The 17,844-nt window shown below is 40.8% G+C and overlaps 1 protein-coding gene across 2 annotated transcripts in view; it reads left to right on the top strand.

Moving 5' to 3' along the window:
• The window catches only part of LOC147891104 (homeobox protein knotted-1-like 7), a 43,589-nt gene that overhangs the window by 15,841 nt on the left and 9,904 nt on the right, over window positions 1-17,844 (top strand). For both annotated transcript variants that reach the window (XM_087389217.1, XM_087389216.1), the window contains exon 5: window positions 72-203. In XM_087389217.1, coding sequence (XP_087245343.1) covers window positions 72-203 — 132 coding nt within the window. The remainder of the gene's footprint in view (window positions 1-71; window positions 204-17,844) is intronic.

Below are 17,844 nucleotides of genomic sequence, written 5' to 3'. Positions count from 1 at the left end.
CAGAAGGCTGCCATGAGAGAAGATGAAACATGCGTTCGTGATATCTAATGAAGGGCTGACGAATATTGCAGGGCTACAGAAACAGGATTGTGGACGTTAGGGAGGAGATCCTGAGGAAGCGGCGGGCTGGCAAGCTCCCAAGTGAAACTACTTCCATCCTCAAAAGATGGTGGAACGCTCACTCCAAATGGCCATATCCCACGGTATTTTTCTAGCCTTCTACTTTAATAGTTGTTTAATAACAATCTATATCTTATCTTATCACATATGTTGATAGTTGTTTTATATTAATAATCTTTCTCTTATCTTATTACATATCAAAAGGAACCGTTGTCGTTAATGTTAAGGACGTCATTGTTCCTTCAATGGCAATGTAGGTAACACATGAGAGGAAAGGGTTGGTTAGAATTTAACACATGGGGTCGTGAACTAGCCTTTTTAAAGGGTTTGAATAGGCTTTTTTCAATGGTTAATGTCTATCTTGGGAGCTCCAATGAGGTCTCCACTCCATTTTTTTCCTCACTACTATTGGCTTAGAGCTTTGGAATAGGTTCATAGAATGGAATAGTCGATCTAGGTGGCAACTTGCAAGACATCAAATGCTTGGTTTGATGTACCAATTCATATGTGTTGTGATATAGGCCATGAATACTAGTGGGTAAGGAGGAAGCTTGAAGATGCACAAAGAATATTACAAAAAACTTGCAACTTATTATAATGGGGGGTATAAAGAGTGCCATCTTTTAAGGGGCTATGCAATCTTCCATATAATCAAATTCATCAACAAAAATCCACCATTTTTGTTGTAAACCCATATCAAATGAGGCAAGCATCAGATCCTTCCATTTCAATGTGTTAATCAACATTGAAAGTCATCGTCTATGTGTGCTAAGTTCCAACGTCCAACCACAAATTCTTTGCAAGTTCACGATTTGCCACCTCAACATTCACATGAGAACTAATTATATTCTATATTGTTTTGGGTAGCTATGCTTGCATTTATCCCTACCTTTTGGTTGCTTATGTACATAGTAAAAATAGAATTGCTAACTAAGTACAAACATACTAAAGTAGAGTCTTAAAGAATCATATTGTCTTGGTAATAGATAGCAAAAGTTTACAATAGAGGATCTTAGAGGCCCTTGACAAGCATCCTCTAATCATGAGCATATGTTTACCATGAATTGCATAATGTCCCATAGTTGTATATAGAGACATTGCTAGCTTTGCTTGGACGGAAGAAAGATTTGAGAGATTTGTTAAACAAACTATCTAGTCAGAGAAAAGAGCTGATCATCCTAACAATGATCTCAAATCAAGCACATTTATAGCAAAAACTTTGAATGAAAGGGGTGGCAATCTCCAATTATATCATGGTAGTAATTCCTAGTGCAACATGTTCCAAAAAATGAAACGGATAGCAACATCCAGCTATATCATAATAGTTCCTACTAAAATACATCCCAAAGAATGAACCCTTGGAAGATGACAAAAGATTGAAATTTCTCCTTTGGTGTCCCTGTCACAAAATTCAAGTCCAATAATGATTAAAATTGCTCCTTTAGTAGAAACTTTACAAATTTTGGGTGAGTAGATCATATTTCATATTCTCCATGATACTTTATGTGTGGGATCCTACTTGCCACAAGGAAACCCACTATAAATTACATTATCATGAGGGACATTACCTTACAATCAAGCAAGGATAGCTATAGTGTGGTCTTGATGAGTGAAACATTGACGTGTGATAAAACAAAGAGGTACCGTGATGAGATAAAAGCTAAGCCTAGGAGATACTATGTTATAGACCTATATTAAAAGGAAGCGAAGTGAAATTTCATAAGTACATGTGGTTAAGAGGAAAGCAAGTACTATGTCAATAGGCAGTAAATAAGGCTTCTTTGTAGTGGTCTCTAGTTGTGGAAAAATCTAGGGAAATTTTTGGGCCATATGGAGAGTAAACACCAAGAGAGGGCTAGGGAAAAGCTACGTCTATTCAGCCATACACAGGGCAAAAGAAAGATATCATTCTTTATACAAGGGGGGCCCGGGGGAGGGGGGGATAAGTTTGTGTGTGTTGTGTGTGTGTGTGGGGGGGGGTGCATACGTGCATGCTTCCGAGATCAAAATTTTGGCCATCCTTCTAGGATTCATAACTTTTGATCCAAGGGGAATTTGGAGGTGATCAAAAAAGAAAAAATGCTTGCTAGCTCGTGTTCTATGCGCTGAGCACCTCAGATTTCACATTTGATATTTCCACAAGCCAATATCATTAAATTCTCATCATCACAACCACCTCCTGATCCATTGTAGCATACCTAGCACATAAAATGAATTAAGATAAAATTCTTCTGCTACATTTGACGCTCCAACTCGTAGTCTAGCTATAGACTAGCTCACCCATAGAGGAGATCCAACTCCACCAAGCCAAGTAATCCATTATTGCATTACCCGATTAGTTCCCACCAGTGTCAATCCATGTAGATCTATCTTCAGTATACACTCTCACATGTCCAACACCAGTTCAATTCTCTTGGCATTTGGCAATTCATCCTAAAATGAAAGAAGTTGGAAAAGTGCAATTTGTGCATGTGCAAAGATATTTTAATAAATCCAACACTATTTACAATTTTGAATTGTTACTTTTTCCATGCACTTGCTTGCTATATGGCTCATAAGCATGCCAAAGCTCATTGAATTTAATAATACATAGCATCAAACCCGATAGCATGCCCTTTGGCCTATTTGTGTTTTGAAGCATTTTAGGCCACATTGCACTTGTTTGGGGTATCTAAGTCTACTGACATGTATCGTTGGAGGGGGAAAACCGGCTGCTAAAATTTCACTATTCCCATGAATTTTGAATTTTCACACCTCCCGCCCATCAAATCTTGGAAGATTTAAGTACCTGCAACCTGCCCCCGCCCTACAAATGCCCCACAACTCGCATGCACCTCGACGTGACCTTGCACAGACTTTGGCTTGCCATTATCTTCCTTTGGGTAAGTTGTCTTCTATTCTTTACTTGCCTCACCAGCTAGCTTCTCTAGGTGTATTCGAGACTAATCGTGGCCATGGCGTCAATGGCAACATGTAACTCGCCATGGCTTGCAAGACTAAGTTGCATTAATTCGCTCGAATTTTTTTCGATTTGAAAAAACGTGAAAGTCGTGATTTTCCCGATTTAAAATAAATCCAACGATTTTTCCTAATTTATTTGTACGAATAACTTATTTGTACGAATACATTAGGGTTTTTTTGGATCATATATTGGGCCATTGAATAGATAATAAAAAACCACACACTTTCCCTTTTTTGAGTTCCTCAATCCAAGCTACGGATCTCAAGTTATGGCCATGGGGATCTCCATGGACATAACATGTGATCTACATCTCGAATCAAGGAACTGCAAAAGGAAAAAGTGTGTAACTTTTTATTATCTACTCAATGAAGTTATTTTACTTTACCAAAATATTTGAATTTATATTAATATATTTTATATTATAATTACTATGATATTTATTTAGTAATATATTTACGCGTTTACTATAGACATACAAATGATGCACTGCTAAGTTATCGACATTCATGGTTTATAGCTTTATTTCATAGAATTTATCCATTAAAAATTTATTTACATAAGAATAAATTTTAATTAACGCACATAAAAAATAAATGTATTTCACAAAATTCATTCACGTAAACTTTTTCACATAAGAAATAAACTAGTATTTATTCACATAAGAGAATTACAATTACAACCCAAACAATTTGCTTATATTTTTTTTCACAAAAGAAAGAACACAAACAATCACATTTCACACAAATAACTTAAACTATTATAAACAAATACACAATTTGCAATTTACACAAGAGATGAAGATCTCAAACAAGATATCCTAAGAACTCTAACAAATAAAGACACAAAAATAATTTACACAAGAGGTTCTAAGAAATTTAACAAACAAAAACACAAAAGCACTTTACATAAGAGATCTTAAGAAATAAAAGCCAAGAGATCTTAAGGACTCTAATGAACAAAAGCACAAAAACAATTTACACAAGAGATCCTAAGAACTCTAATAACAAAAACATAAAAACAATTTACACAAGAGATCTTAAGAACTCAAAAAAGAGATCCTAAGAACTTTAAAAAACACAAAAACACAAAAAAATATCACAGGAGAGATCCTCTAAACTCTAACAAATAAAATTACAAAAACAATTCACATGAGATCTTAAGAGCTTTAAGAAAAGCTCCTAAGAACTCACACATACAAAAACAAAAATTCCATCTTATTTTAGACCTTAGAGATTGCTTGAGCAATCTAAGAGGCCTTCCTTGTTTTCTTTTCCTCCTTTGATCTCTATTGCTTAGCTAGAGAACCAAGTGCGAGATGAGCAAAGTACAAACAATTGTTGGCCTATATAGGAGAATTATTCATACTATTAGCTTTATTCATACGAATAAGCTATCCATATGAATACTTATTCGTACGAATACTTTTTATTCGTACGAATATTGATGGATGACATGATGAATTGTGAACAAAAACGTGACGTGGCAACGAATTTTTGCTCTTTTTTTTTTCCCAAAAGAATTATTCATCCAAATTTCTTGAATTTTTTGAATCACGAATTCAAATTTTTCTACTTGGTTGCAAGAGAAGCAGACAGAGGCTACGAGATAGAAAAGCCAAAAAGCTAGGTCAAGGCACAAGGAATAGAGTGCAGGTCGAGGAAAGCACTGGCACGATATCGAATCGGCAACCGAAGACATTTTGTAACATCTGCAAAGGAAGAAACAACGAGAATAAAGAAGACTCCTTGCAAAGCAGTAGCAAGAAGCGGTTGCAAATGCACGCATTTGATCATTGCCATCAGAGTGAAGTGTTAACATGAGCTGTGGTGTCACGATTGGTGGGAGCATTTGAGGCAACAACATCAGGCCATTCAAGTGATTACCAGCCTCGAGTCTTCACAAGCTTTAGCTTGCACCCTAAAGTTGGTAGAGTAGCAACCCTACCAACACCTCGAGAGATGCATGCCCAAGAGGCGATGCTCTCTAACCTAAGAAATAGCCTACAAAAAGTGAAAGGGGTGCACAGCTTAGATCAACTAGCTGCAAAGAGGGCAACATTAGCTATGTTGGCATCCCCTGAAACAAAGGAGAAATGGCTTGGGCGCACAATGTTGAAGATGTTTTCAATCAGAAGGATCAACGTGGCTCCAGCGGTGGTTGAACGTAGAGCAAAAGCAATGCATGATCATCCCGATCTGAGAAGTTTGTGGGCTTCAACAGAATACAAGAAAAGGAGAGGTAGCCTAAGTGCGAAATTCATTGCTATAGTGATGATGTTTTGGCATGACAATACTAGAGTTTCTCTAAATAGAAAGGACATCTATAACAAGCAGGTGAGACAAAAGGTATTTGAGGAGCACATCATACACATGCTAGATACAACGTAGGTCACTGGTGCCTAAACCAGCCTGATGGTTGTTTAAGATTGAGCTTTGGGATAGTTTACTTGTTTCTTTTCTTAAACTAGGCTTGGACTAAATGTGATTGTCCTAAACCAACCCAATGGTTAGAACATCATGCAACCGTAGGCTAGTTCAGCTCAATCGCTAGTGATGTGATTGTCCTGAACCAGCATGGTTGAACAGACATTACTTTTTGTCTAGCCCAGTGGCATGGTTGAGCCAAAATTAACAACAATATATTTCGCAATATATTGTTATTTTGCTAAACCAACCCGGTGGTTGGAAAGTTTGTTCAACCACGTTGGTTTAGGACAATCACATAACTGGTGATTGAGCTGAAGCAACTATGGTTGCATGATGTTCCAATCACCGAGCTGGTTTAGTAAAATAACAATATATTGCAACATATATTGCTATTAATTTTTGCTCAACCATACCACCGGGCTAGACAACAACTAATGTCTATTCAACCACGCTGGTTCAAGACAATCACATATTAGATAATAATAAGTTATCTCAACTTCACGTATTAGACAATAACAAGTATATTTCTTTTCATTTCTGAATTTCACCATTAGAAAATAACAATATATTGCTTTTCATTTCTGAATTCCACAATTTAATAGTGGTATATGCCCTGAATAGAAGGAAATTAAATTTAACGAATTTAAGTACTAAGAAACATAATAATTTCAACCATCGAGTTGGTTAAACTAATGTCTATTCAACCACGCTAGTTCAAGACAATCACATAACTGGTGATTGAGCTGTAGTAGTCATGGTTGCATGATGTCTACTGGAAATACATCTGGATATCGTTCATGGAGGGTCCTCAATCCACACTCTACCATTGTCCCAGCCAAAAATTGTACACCACTTTCACCATTGTTGAAAGTTGTCTCAATGATGTCCTGATCGACATTCATTAAGAACTGTACATTCTCATTTTTTAGCACCTTCCTCTGAGTCTTACCTTGATCAAGATGCTGAAACTTCCTCTTCTAACTGGCGTGAGCCATCTAATATGCAATAAGTTGCAACACAGAATTCAAAAAATAATTCAATGCCAGGTGCGATAAAAAATTGATTGAGCCATAACAATTAATAATGTAAGAAATGTCAAAAATGACCTAGGTATAACCTCTCAAGCTCAAATCATGTAACAGACTACAAAAAATCAAATCACAAAAAATAAGTGTGTAACCTTGACTAACCGTGGTCTTTACATCTGAGTTCCTTCCCTAGTGTGGAAGGTTGTGTGCAATTACAAGAGGCTCAACACCAAGTTAAGTTCTCTCCCAGTGCCTCACGGTCCATGGAAAAATGATGACCCATTTCCCTTGGCTCCCCATCCTACAACATGGTTGGTCATGAGGTTTTTCTTTCAAGTCTTTCAAGGAATTTCCTTTGTCATAGCAACTTCTTTCAAGGCACTAGAAGGGTTATCAAAGAATTGCTTCTTTCAAGGCACTAGCAGCAGAGAGAACTCAACTTAGCGGTGAGCTCAATCGAGTAGAACATTCGACAGTGGTTAGGGAATTCAATCTGGTGGTGAGCTGTTGACCAGCTCGATAGTTGAAATTATTGTGTTTGTTAGTATTTAAATTCGTCAAATTTAATTTCCTGCTATTCGAGTCATATACTACTGTTAAATTGTGGAATTCAAAAATGAAAAGCAATATATTGTTATTTTCTAGAAATTCAAAAATGAAAAAAAATATACTTGTTATTGTCTAATATGTGAAGTTGAGATCGTCAGGCTAAACCATCCCGGTGGTTGAAACTATGACATTGTCCTAAACCCCATCCCGGTGCTTGAAATTGTGACTGTCCTAAACATGTCCTAAACCAGCCTGGTGATTGAAATTGTGACTGTCCTAAACCAGCATGATGGTTAAAAATTGTTTCGCTTCATTATATACTTTAATTAGACTGTGTTTTGTATCCTTTTAGTAGTAGCAAAAAGGGGGCTCATTGTTCTGTTGTTCCCACATGTTGAGTCAGTAGATGGAGTTGTATCTCAAGTTTGTGGATAAAAATCTGGACATTTCAATTGGGCAGGGAAGCTTTGAGCATTGTAATCCCTAACACATCAGGAAACTCAAAGACAGGAATGTTTGTTGTTGCAAAACCCACAGACTTTGACCTTGCCCGAAAAGCTATAATGACTTGAGATCTGGTCGTGTTGGAGCATTGCTCCATGGGGATCGACGCCCATGCCTCCCCAATGAATGTGCAGTCTATATGCCACCTGGATCCTCATCATGTGTTGCAAGGGAGGATAGGTTTTGTAGCCTAAGTCATTGTGGGAAATAGCGGTTTGTCCAAAGGGAGACCATGAGTGGCATAGGATTGAATGCATTCGCGACACATGCAAGCATTGCAATTTGAAGCTGAAGAAGAATACAGTCAATTTCTTTCCAAATTAAATGAGGGAAGACAACCACATTGCTCTAAATGGAGGAGATTTGAAAATGTCAATGTTGAAGGATCCGATAAAAAGAGATGGCTACTGTCATATAAGAGCACCTAGCCAAGGGAGCATGTAAGTCACATGGTTCAATCCATCCAAAATATGTGCTTCACAATTTCACAGCCAGTTAATTGGTAGGATAAGCAGTTCAGGACATGCCTTGCCAATTTTCCCTGTGACACTATTGTATCTATCCTAGATTTTGCAAAAAACTATTCTTTTCAAGAACAAAATGAGATACAAAGTGCTCACTGGTACAACAAGCAGATAACAATTCTTGTGCATATCACGTATAGTCATTTGCTTGATTCTTCCATGCCTGATGCCAATCTGCTTCATGACTCATAGGAGTCCAGGTCAGTGCAACGCACTTACTGTTTCTACATTTCAAATGATAGGGAACATGACTCCGTATTTGTGCAACATGCTTTTCTACTACATTGGGAATGGCTGAAGAAGGAAAATCCCCATGCAGAAAACATAAAACAACATTGGGTGTGGTCAGATGGTGCTACCTCTCAATTTAAATCAGCACGTGGATTCTACTTCGTATCAAGGTTCAAAATTCCTTGACCAGTCTAGACATGATGTGGAATTTCTTTAGGTCTAGCTGTGGCAAGGGTGAACATGATGGATGTGGTGTTGTTATTAAGCAAGCTTTGTTTAAACACCAATTAGCATGCCCTCAAGCAAAACTCAATGATGCCCATGATGCTATAACATGGCTTACAGCCAACCTCTCCACAGGAGCGCATTCAACATATAGTAAACAAAGCCTTAAGAATAATGTAGTACACAGAGTGTTCCATGAAGTGAAAGTGAACATGATTGCGAGAAAATTAAAGGAGTTTGTGGTTTGCACAGCATATGGGGCTTTTCAAACAACCAATTGATTAAAACGAGAAAACTTTCTTGTTTCTGCTCTGCGTGCATCATAGGGGATCATGATGATTGTGAGAACATTGCAACTGCAAAGATATGGGATCAAGTTCAAGTTTTTCCTCTATGTTCATATGGAGTCACAAATAATGGAGAGACAAATGACTCGCCACACTTTGGGGAGAGTTTTGATGACCTCACTGACTATCTAGAAGAAGGGGATAACTTTGCAGTTGTCGCAAAAAGCACAAAACCTAAGTACAAGGTTGAGGAAACATTTAAGGATAACTGGGGAACAACCTATGAGAAGTGGGATGTAGTAGTTGGAGCTTTTTGGTATAAAAAAACATCCAAGAGAGGCCACAATTACGAACTGCTACATAAACATCCACAAACATGTGTATACTCTCATCTAGTAAGAGCTATTAAGTTCCAGATGCAACCTGTGCCACAATGAAAGAAGGGCAAGAGTGTCTTCAAATTGGATTTAGACATGCATGAGCACATCTTGGGGTGTTAAGGATAATCCGGGAACAACCTATGAGAAGTGGGATGTAGTAGTTGGAGCTTTTTATCACAAAAAAACATCCAAGAGAGGCTGCAATTACAAACTGCTAGATAAGAGTCCACAAACATGTTTGTACTCTTATCTAGTAAGAGCTATTAAGTTCTGGATGCAACCTGGGCCACAATGAAAGAAGGGCAAGAGTGTCTTCAAATTGGATTTAGACATGCATGAGCACATCTTGGGGTGTCTTGGAGTGGTGGATGAGGACGATTGAGATAGTACTAAGAAAATATATGTAGTCTCATTGTAGGGAAACAATGTCCACTTGTCCTAGAAAATGGAATTCGTATTGAGACTACTTCTTATATCCCAAAAAACCTAAGTACAAGGTTGAGGAAACATTTAAGGAATGATTAGGGAACAACGTATGAGAAGTGAGATGTAGTAGTCAGAGATTTTTGTTACAAAAAAACATCCAAGAGAGGCCACAATTACAAACTGCTACATAAGAGTCCACAAACATGTGCATACTCTTATCTAGTAAGAGCTATTAAGTTCCATATGCAACTTGTGCCACAACGAAAGAAGAGCAAGAGTGTCTTCAAATTGGATTTAGACATGCATGAGCACATCTTGGGGTGTCTTGGAGTGGTGGACGAGGACAACTGAGATAGTACTAAGAAAATGTGTGTAGTCTCATTGCAAGGAAACAATATGTCCACTTGTCCTACAAAATGGAATTTGTATTGAGACTACTTATATCCCAAACAACCGCCGTGCTAGTTTTATTAAATTATTTTTATAAATCCCAAATGGTAAAACCCATGCTTTTTTTTAGTATATCCCAACAACCACCGTGTTGGTTATGTTAGATATCAATGCTCCACTCTCGTGTAACTACGCGGGAACCAGCTAACTCTACTTGTAAGCTCCTTATATGAGGAGAAGGCATTTGAGTAGCTCGGTTATCTGGTAGGTCCTGGCTTGAACACCAGATGGGGGCCATGTGTGGCCTGATGGCTAGACAGGCTTCAGATAGAGTTGGCACGCCACCAACTAGGCTACATGTAAGTGCGGGAAGGCATCCCATGACTAACCGCACTGAGGGTAGATGGAGCATTTCCCAGGGCAGCCCACTCTTGGGTTGCAGGGCCCGTCTGGAGCCTTAGATGATCCCGGATGGCTCTGGGCCGAACAACGACTATAGGTGAGTTGCTCTATTTTGTGCACTGGTTCTATCGTGTGGTCCGACCCCCAGTCAACCATTTGGTGCGGACTGGGTCGGTCACCCAATTTGGTCCAACTGACTACCACTACTGGCTATATAAGAGTAAGCCCGTGAAGCCCATTTCATCACTGGCTACAGCAATCCTGATACCTTAGCATCCAGCCTTCGTCTTCTACTGTTTCTAGCTCGCCATCAAAGCTTCTTTCACGGGAGCGCACAGTTGGGAGGCAGTGCCATCTATTGTATTAGTTCTACAGTAATCAACTTTTTGACTCTGCATACTATCTGTTTTCTCTCTTGCGTACGAGATCCCGTTATCTGTTGAGCATAGACATTGTATTGTTTTCTTACATGAGTCTCACATGCTATCAGAGCCTGGACTCTAGCAAGAAGATTTGGTAGTGTGTTTCTGTTTGCGAGTAGATTGTGAGAGATGGCCCAACCCGCAAGACTGCAAATCCCACTATTCAGCAAAAGCAAAAAGTTGGACAGATCTAACTATCCACTTTGGAAGTTCAAGATGAAGACCATTCTAATTGCATATGAGCTTTGGGATACTGCTACTGGGGTGGACATGAAGCTGGGTCCCGAGACCAAATCCAGCCAATGCAAGACAACAGATAGTACCAACTGCAGATGAGATTCTCACGTGGACAAGAAGAAATGCAGATGCGCTGTGTTCTATTGTCTGTAGTGTAAGTGATTCCGTCATGGCGTTAATTCAACATGTCACCACAATGGAGGAGGCATGGACGGTCTTGAAAAATTAGTACGAGACCACGAATCAGACGCGGATTCAGAATCTGGAGACTCAACTCGTGAACGAGAAACTATCTGAGTCTAAAATGGCAGAGAAGTTCATCACTAGGGTGAAGAATCTGCGCGATCAGATGACTGCGATTGGCATCACCATCACCAACGAGAATCTAGCACGGAGGTGCATACGGATTCTCCCACCAAAGTACGATGGTCTTGTTATAGCGTTGAATACACACAACAGAAATCCACCCCTCAACTTTGAGGAATTCAGTGCAATGCTTCTGGAGGAGGAGATGCGTCAAAAGACAAGGACTAGAGAAGATTCGGCTTTCTACACTAGATCAAAGAAAGGTAAGGGTAAGGATTCTGGTAACCCATCTTCTTCTGATGATAAAAGGAGAAAGAAGAAGATCAAGTGCTTCTATTGCAACAAGGCAGGACACAAGCAAAATGAGTGCCGGAAGAAGATTTCAGATGAGAAGAACGGAGTAAAGAAAGAGTCCAGCAACAGCACGCAGGCAATACCAGTAGAGTTTTTCGTAGTAATTGAGGAGATTTGCACGGAGGCATTCATGTACCTACGGATGAACCGTGGATCATTGACAGTGGTGCATTGTGCCACATGACCAGTCAGAAAGATTGGTATACCTCTCTATAGCCAGTAGGGAATGACATCCTGGTAGTAGTCGACAATGATGCAAAATGTCCAGCAAAAGGAAAAGGTACGATTGCTCTCAAGTCAGATGGAGTTGTAAAATAGTTGTCCGATGTTCTTTAAGTGCCAGATATCAAGAGGAACTTGTTGTCCATTTCTGCGATCACAGATCAGGACCTCAAAGTTCACTTCGACAAGAATGGCGCATAGATTTTGGATTTTCAAGGGAGGGTCATTGGTAAAGGTATACGACGCAACAACATTTACGAACTCTCAGCTTTCAGTGCTCGAGCAGATGTGAAGAACACTAAGCTATGGCATGAGAGGTTTGGTCATCTAAACCTTAGTTCTTTAAAGGAGATGCATAAAAGTGGAATGCTTGCAGACCTACTAGAAATTACAGATCTGTCCGATGTATGTGAAGCGTGCATGATGGGTAAGCAGCATCGGCAACCCTTTCCTAAAGAGGCCAGCAGGGAAAAGGCTCCTCTAGAGCTCGTTCACACGGACCTCTGCGGAAAGATGGAGATGGAAGCTTTGGGTGGTTCCTACTACTTCATGACACTGATCAACGACTACAGTAGAAGGATATGGATGTACTTCCTGAAGACTAAAGACGAGGCTTTTAGTAAGTTCAAGGAATGGCATGTAATCGTCGAGAAAGAATCGGGGAGGAAGGTGAAGAAGTTGAGATCAGACGGAGGTGGAGAGTTCACATCAACTGAATTTGAGAGTTACTGCAAAGTCATGGGATCAAGAGGCAGAAACCCCTCCACATACATCACAACAAAATGGAGTAGCAGAACGCAAGATGCACGTCATCTGCAAAATGGGTAGGAGTATGATGAAAGGGAAAGATTTGCCAAAGACTTTCTGGGCTAAAGCATGTAACACGCAGTTTACATTCTGAATCGTAGCTACACGAAGGCTGTGAATGGGATGACTCCACTGCAAGCCTTTTCTGGTAAGAAACCTTTAGCTGCACATTTCAAATTTTTTGGATGTGACTGTTTTGTGCATGACCCTGATGCTAACTAGACCAAATGGGATCCGAAGTGCCGAAAATGTATTTTCTTGGGCTACAGTGAAGAGGCAAAGGGTTACCATCTCTATAGCCCTGTTACCAAGAAGGTAATAGTAAGTCGTGATGTGGTCTTCTCAGAACATCCGTATCAATTGGAGGAGGATGCTTCCTTCCCAGACAACTAGGACTAGGATATCCATCCAGTACCGCCACCAACAGCAGACCAAACTCCCCCAACGATGCTTGGGAGGATTCAAGACAAAGAAGAGGAAGAAGAGCCTGCAGAACCACAATAGCAACGGCCATTCTCGAAGTGGGTAAAGTAGCTTTTGGATGGTAGAGAACCTCTAGCCATTGAGGAGGAACCTGTTGAGATATGGTGCCATGAGCACATAGATTAAAGGGCTAAGGTATGGTATAGGAAAGAATTAAAGTAGCCACCCTAGGATGTGGACTACATGATGTGGAGATGTGGATTGAGGATATCCACAAGGAGAGATGTGGATGAGAGGATCACACAAGTGTTGACTATTCAAAGGGCACTCTCTATATAAGAGGCCTATCATGTATTGTTGAGAACACACATTATAAGAGATATAGATTTGCTATCTCCCTCTCATGTCTTATTTAGTGTGCTTTGAGCCTCCTTAGTTCTTCTGCTGATCTTGTGTGCACTAGGCTAGTACGATCCGCACTTTGTCATGGTATCAGAGCTTAGGTCTAGCTCTCCTTGAGTTGTAGGCACACCTTAGGTACTCATGGTTTCTCTTGGCTAAATATTGAAACTCCATTTAGAGATTTGAGTTTCCTCTAGAGTGAACTTCACTTCCATTCCAAGAGAGTGCAATTTCTTCTTGAGAGATTTCAGTTGAGAGAAAGAGATCTTTGTAGGGTTCGTTGAGAGGAAAAGAGAGAGATCCTCATTGAGATTGCTTGAGTATTCAGAGATGCGAGAGAGAAAGATATAGCTATACTGAGATTTATTTGTAAGGGAGAGACCCTGAGATCACTCGCCTTGCCTAAAGCTCTGCAAGCAACAGCATCAAGGTAGCAAGCCCTACAACCAACTCCATCACATCCAAAGCTCTCGGCTTCTCCAACTACTCTCATGGGCTCCCTATGGCAACTACAAAGAAGCAAGGCACATCCAACAACGATGTTCACAGCCTCTCTATAGCAAAGGATTGACCAACAGCTCCGAGCTCCCTACGCGCACACAGACATCGCCAACTAGAAGCCTCAGAGCGTACCAGCTACCTCCATCTCCAGCGACGCCTATTCTCTCTACGACCGAGCTTTGCCCAGCAGCTTCTACCCTTGCAATGTCGATAGCTCCATGGGAAAGCAGTCGCTATTCACGACGCCCTCCATTCTGCGCCTCCAACCGCTCTTCGTCGCTCCAAGCTTCCATGCACTCCAGCGCAGGCTCTCTGCAACCAGCCTTCCAATCGGCATCTCCAACAAAGCCTTCTACAAGGCTCCAATGACTACTCTGCATAGGCTACCTAGACTGCAGCCAGCAGACTCAACTTCTCCTACGCATGCGAACCACTCAGCGGCAGAGGCGCTTCCACAGCTCCTGCCATCGCCAGCCCGCCTTGAATGTAGCTTGTCGAATGGGATTGTGAGTCCTTCAAATCTCCAACACGCTCGGCTCCAAAGGTCGTCGCGCCATCGCCTCTGTCCACGCATTCGTCGTTGCATCCCTGCTGCAAACAAAGGTTCTTTCAAAGGTTCACTTGACACATGGTAGATAAGGTTGGTTAGATAAATCATGCTGGATTTGGTCAGTGGTCAATGGAAAAGCCACGTGGCAGATAGGATCCATGGTTCAGTTTAGCTAACTCCTCCTTGGTTTAGTGGTCTTTGGTTAGCAGAGTGCCAGGTGGCAGATAAGACTTAACTCTAGTAAGGTCAAACATAGCTATGGTTAAGTTATGTGGTTAGTTAAAAGTTCCACCTAAGCACACAGCTTCTTTCTAAGCACAGTGTGAGTGTAGCATGTGAATCCCTGTGCCACATCATCAAAGGCCCTCTTCTTCACAAAACCTTCAACAAGCCATAACTTCCAATCCAGGAAGAATTTGCACACGCTCCAAAAAGGAAAAGTGATCGTCTTTCCGAGCTCTACGCGCCTGTCAGATCAGAATCATTGTATGCAATTAGACACTGCCAATATTGAAAGAAATCAATTGGTAAGACCTTTGCAACAATTGGAAAAGCAAAGCATGAATGCAAACATCGATGTAAAAAGCAAGCCAAAAGCACAAGTGCATGAGATGACCATAGCAGGAAGCATGGCATCCACACATAAAGCATTAAGGCACATGGTAGAACAAAGCATCATGCATCAAGCAAAGAAGCCAACAGGATCATTATCAAGCCATGAGCAGAATGATAGGAACAACATGTATTGAGAAACAAAAACCTTGCCAACCTTGCCTATGTTTTGTAAATCAAACCTGACCACCTGAGAGTAGCTATGAAAGCACCCAGGGGAGGTATTGACATGTAAAAGCCACACTTGACCACCTTAAGTAGCAATGTATGCACTAAGGGGAGGTGATGGAATGTAACTCACATCTGACCACCTTGCAGTAGCCAAAGGATTATGGCACCAAGGGGAGGTGTTGAGATATGGTGCCATGAGCACATAGATTAAAGGGCTAAGGTATGGTATAGGAAAGAATTAAAGTAGCCACCCTAGGATGTGGACTACATGATGTGGAGATGTGGATTGAGGATATCCACAAGGAGAGATGTGGATGAGAGGATCACACAAGTGTTGACTATTCAAAGGGCACTCTCTATATAAGAGGCCTATCATGTATTGTTGAGAACACACATTATAAGAGATATAGATTTGCTATCTCCCTCTCATGTCTTATTTAGTGTGCTTTGAGCCTCCTTAGTTCTTCTGCTGATCTTGTGTGCACTAGGCTAGTACGATCCGCACTTTGTCAGAACCATCCGAACACCACCGGTCCAAGAGATTAGAGGAGCAAAGAAGGGCACAGGAACACTTGGTCAACTATGCATTGATGACAGAGGTGATCCGTGCTAAAGAACCCAAGTGTCTTGAAGAGGCACACGGTGATGATAGGTGGATGGAGGCTATGCAGTCGGAGTATGGCTCCATAATGAAGAACAACACTTGGGACCTTGTGGATCGACCACCAAAACGAATCAGTTCAGGTAGAATGCTTAAATGCCTACGGACTGACAATGGTGTAGAGTATCTCTCTCATGACTTTCAGCATTTCTGTGATACATGTGGGATTAAGAGGGAGCTCACATCCCCTCGTACTCCAGAGCAAAATCTAGTTGTAGAAAAGATGAACCACACCATTCAAGAAAGGTTGCAATTCATGCTTTCCAATGCAAGTCTTTCTGGTGGTTTTTGGGTTGAGGCAATGAAGTCTACAGTACATGTGATCAATAGATCACCTAGTAAGAGTTTGGATGGTGGTATTCCTGAAGAGGCATGGAGTGGCAAGAAGCCCTCTTACTCTCATTTGCATATATTTGGGTGTGAGGCATATGCACATGTGCCAAAAGAGCTTCGAAAGAAGCTAGATCCTAAGTCTAGGAAATGCATCTTTCTGGGTTATGGTGAAAGTGGAGAGATGGGCTCTCGTCTCTGGGATCCAGAAGCAAAGAAGATCATACGCAGCCATGATGTAGTCTTCAATGAGAAAAAGATGCATAAGGCACCCATGAGGGATGTGGAAACGAGGAGAATCACTTTCCAAGATGTGAATCCACCTGCATATGTTGATAGACAGCAAGTTGTCCATGCACCAAATGTGCAAGAAATGGTACCACCAAGTACCCCCATAGGTATACAATCAAGGGTAGATGATGGATCATCTATTGGTGGAAATGATGAACCAAATGTGGCTAATATGCAGGTGGGATAGCAAGCTGAAATGCCCTTGAGAAGATCTTCTAGAGTGTCTAGACCGCTTGATAAGTTTATTCCAGGGGTAGACTATGTGATGCTTACTGATTGCGGAGAGCCTTCTTGCTATAGAGAGGCTATGATGCGTGAGGATCAACGCAAGTGGGAGTATGCTATGCAATCAGAGATGAGTTAACTTATGAAGAATAAGACTTGGGACTTGGTTTCTTTGCCACATGGAAAGAAAGCATTGCCATGTAAATGGGTCTACAAAATGAAGGTCACAGGTGATGATGTGCCTAGGTACAAGGCGCGTTTGGTCGCTAAAGGGTTCAAGCAAGAGAAGGGTGTGGACTTTGATGAGATATTCTCTCAGGTTTTGAAGATGACCACACTTAGATGCATGCTTGGACTAGTCACAATAGAGGATATGGAGCTTATGCAGATGGATGTCAAGACAGCTTTCTTGCATGGGGATTTGCATGAGGAAATTTACATGGTGCAGCCGGAAGGCTTTGAAGAAAAGGGCAAAGAGCATTTAGTTTGCAAGCTGAAGAAGAGTCTCTATGGTCATAGCAAGCGCCTAGAGAATGGTATCAGAAGTTTGATGCTTTCATTCGGTCCCAGGGTTTTAGAAGGAGTGAAATTGATCACTGCCTCTACACTAAAAGGGCTAAGGATAATAGCCTAATAATCTTAGCACTATATGTGGATGATATGCTATTGGCTAGCAAGAATACTTATGAGCTAGATGCATTAAAGGCCAAGTTGCATGAGGCCTTTGATATGAAGGATTTGGGACTTGCAGGTCATATTCTTTGTATGCGCATCATGCGTGATCGGAGTAGGAAACTCCTTTGTCTTTCACAAAAAGAGTATGTTACCAAAGTATTGCAGCATTTCAATATGGAGGGGGGGAAGGCAGTGAGTACT

This window comes from Dipteris shenzhenensis, chromosome 18, assembly GCF_047967505.1.
Source record: "Dipteris shenzhenensis isolate YYH24624 ecotype China chromosome 18, Dip_SZ_1.0, whole genome shotgun sequence".
Lineage (NCBI taxonomy): Eukaryota > Viridiplantae > Streptophyta > Polypodiopsida > Gleicheniales > Dipteridaceae > Dipteris > Dipteris shenzhenensis.
This window is presented reverse-complemented; position numbering and strand designations above follow the sequence as displayed.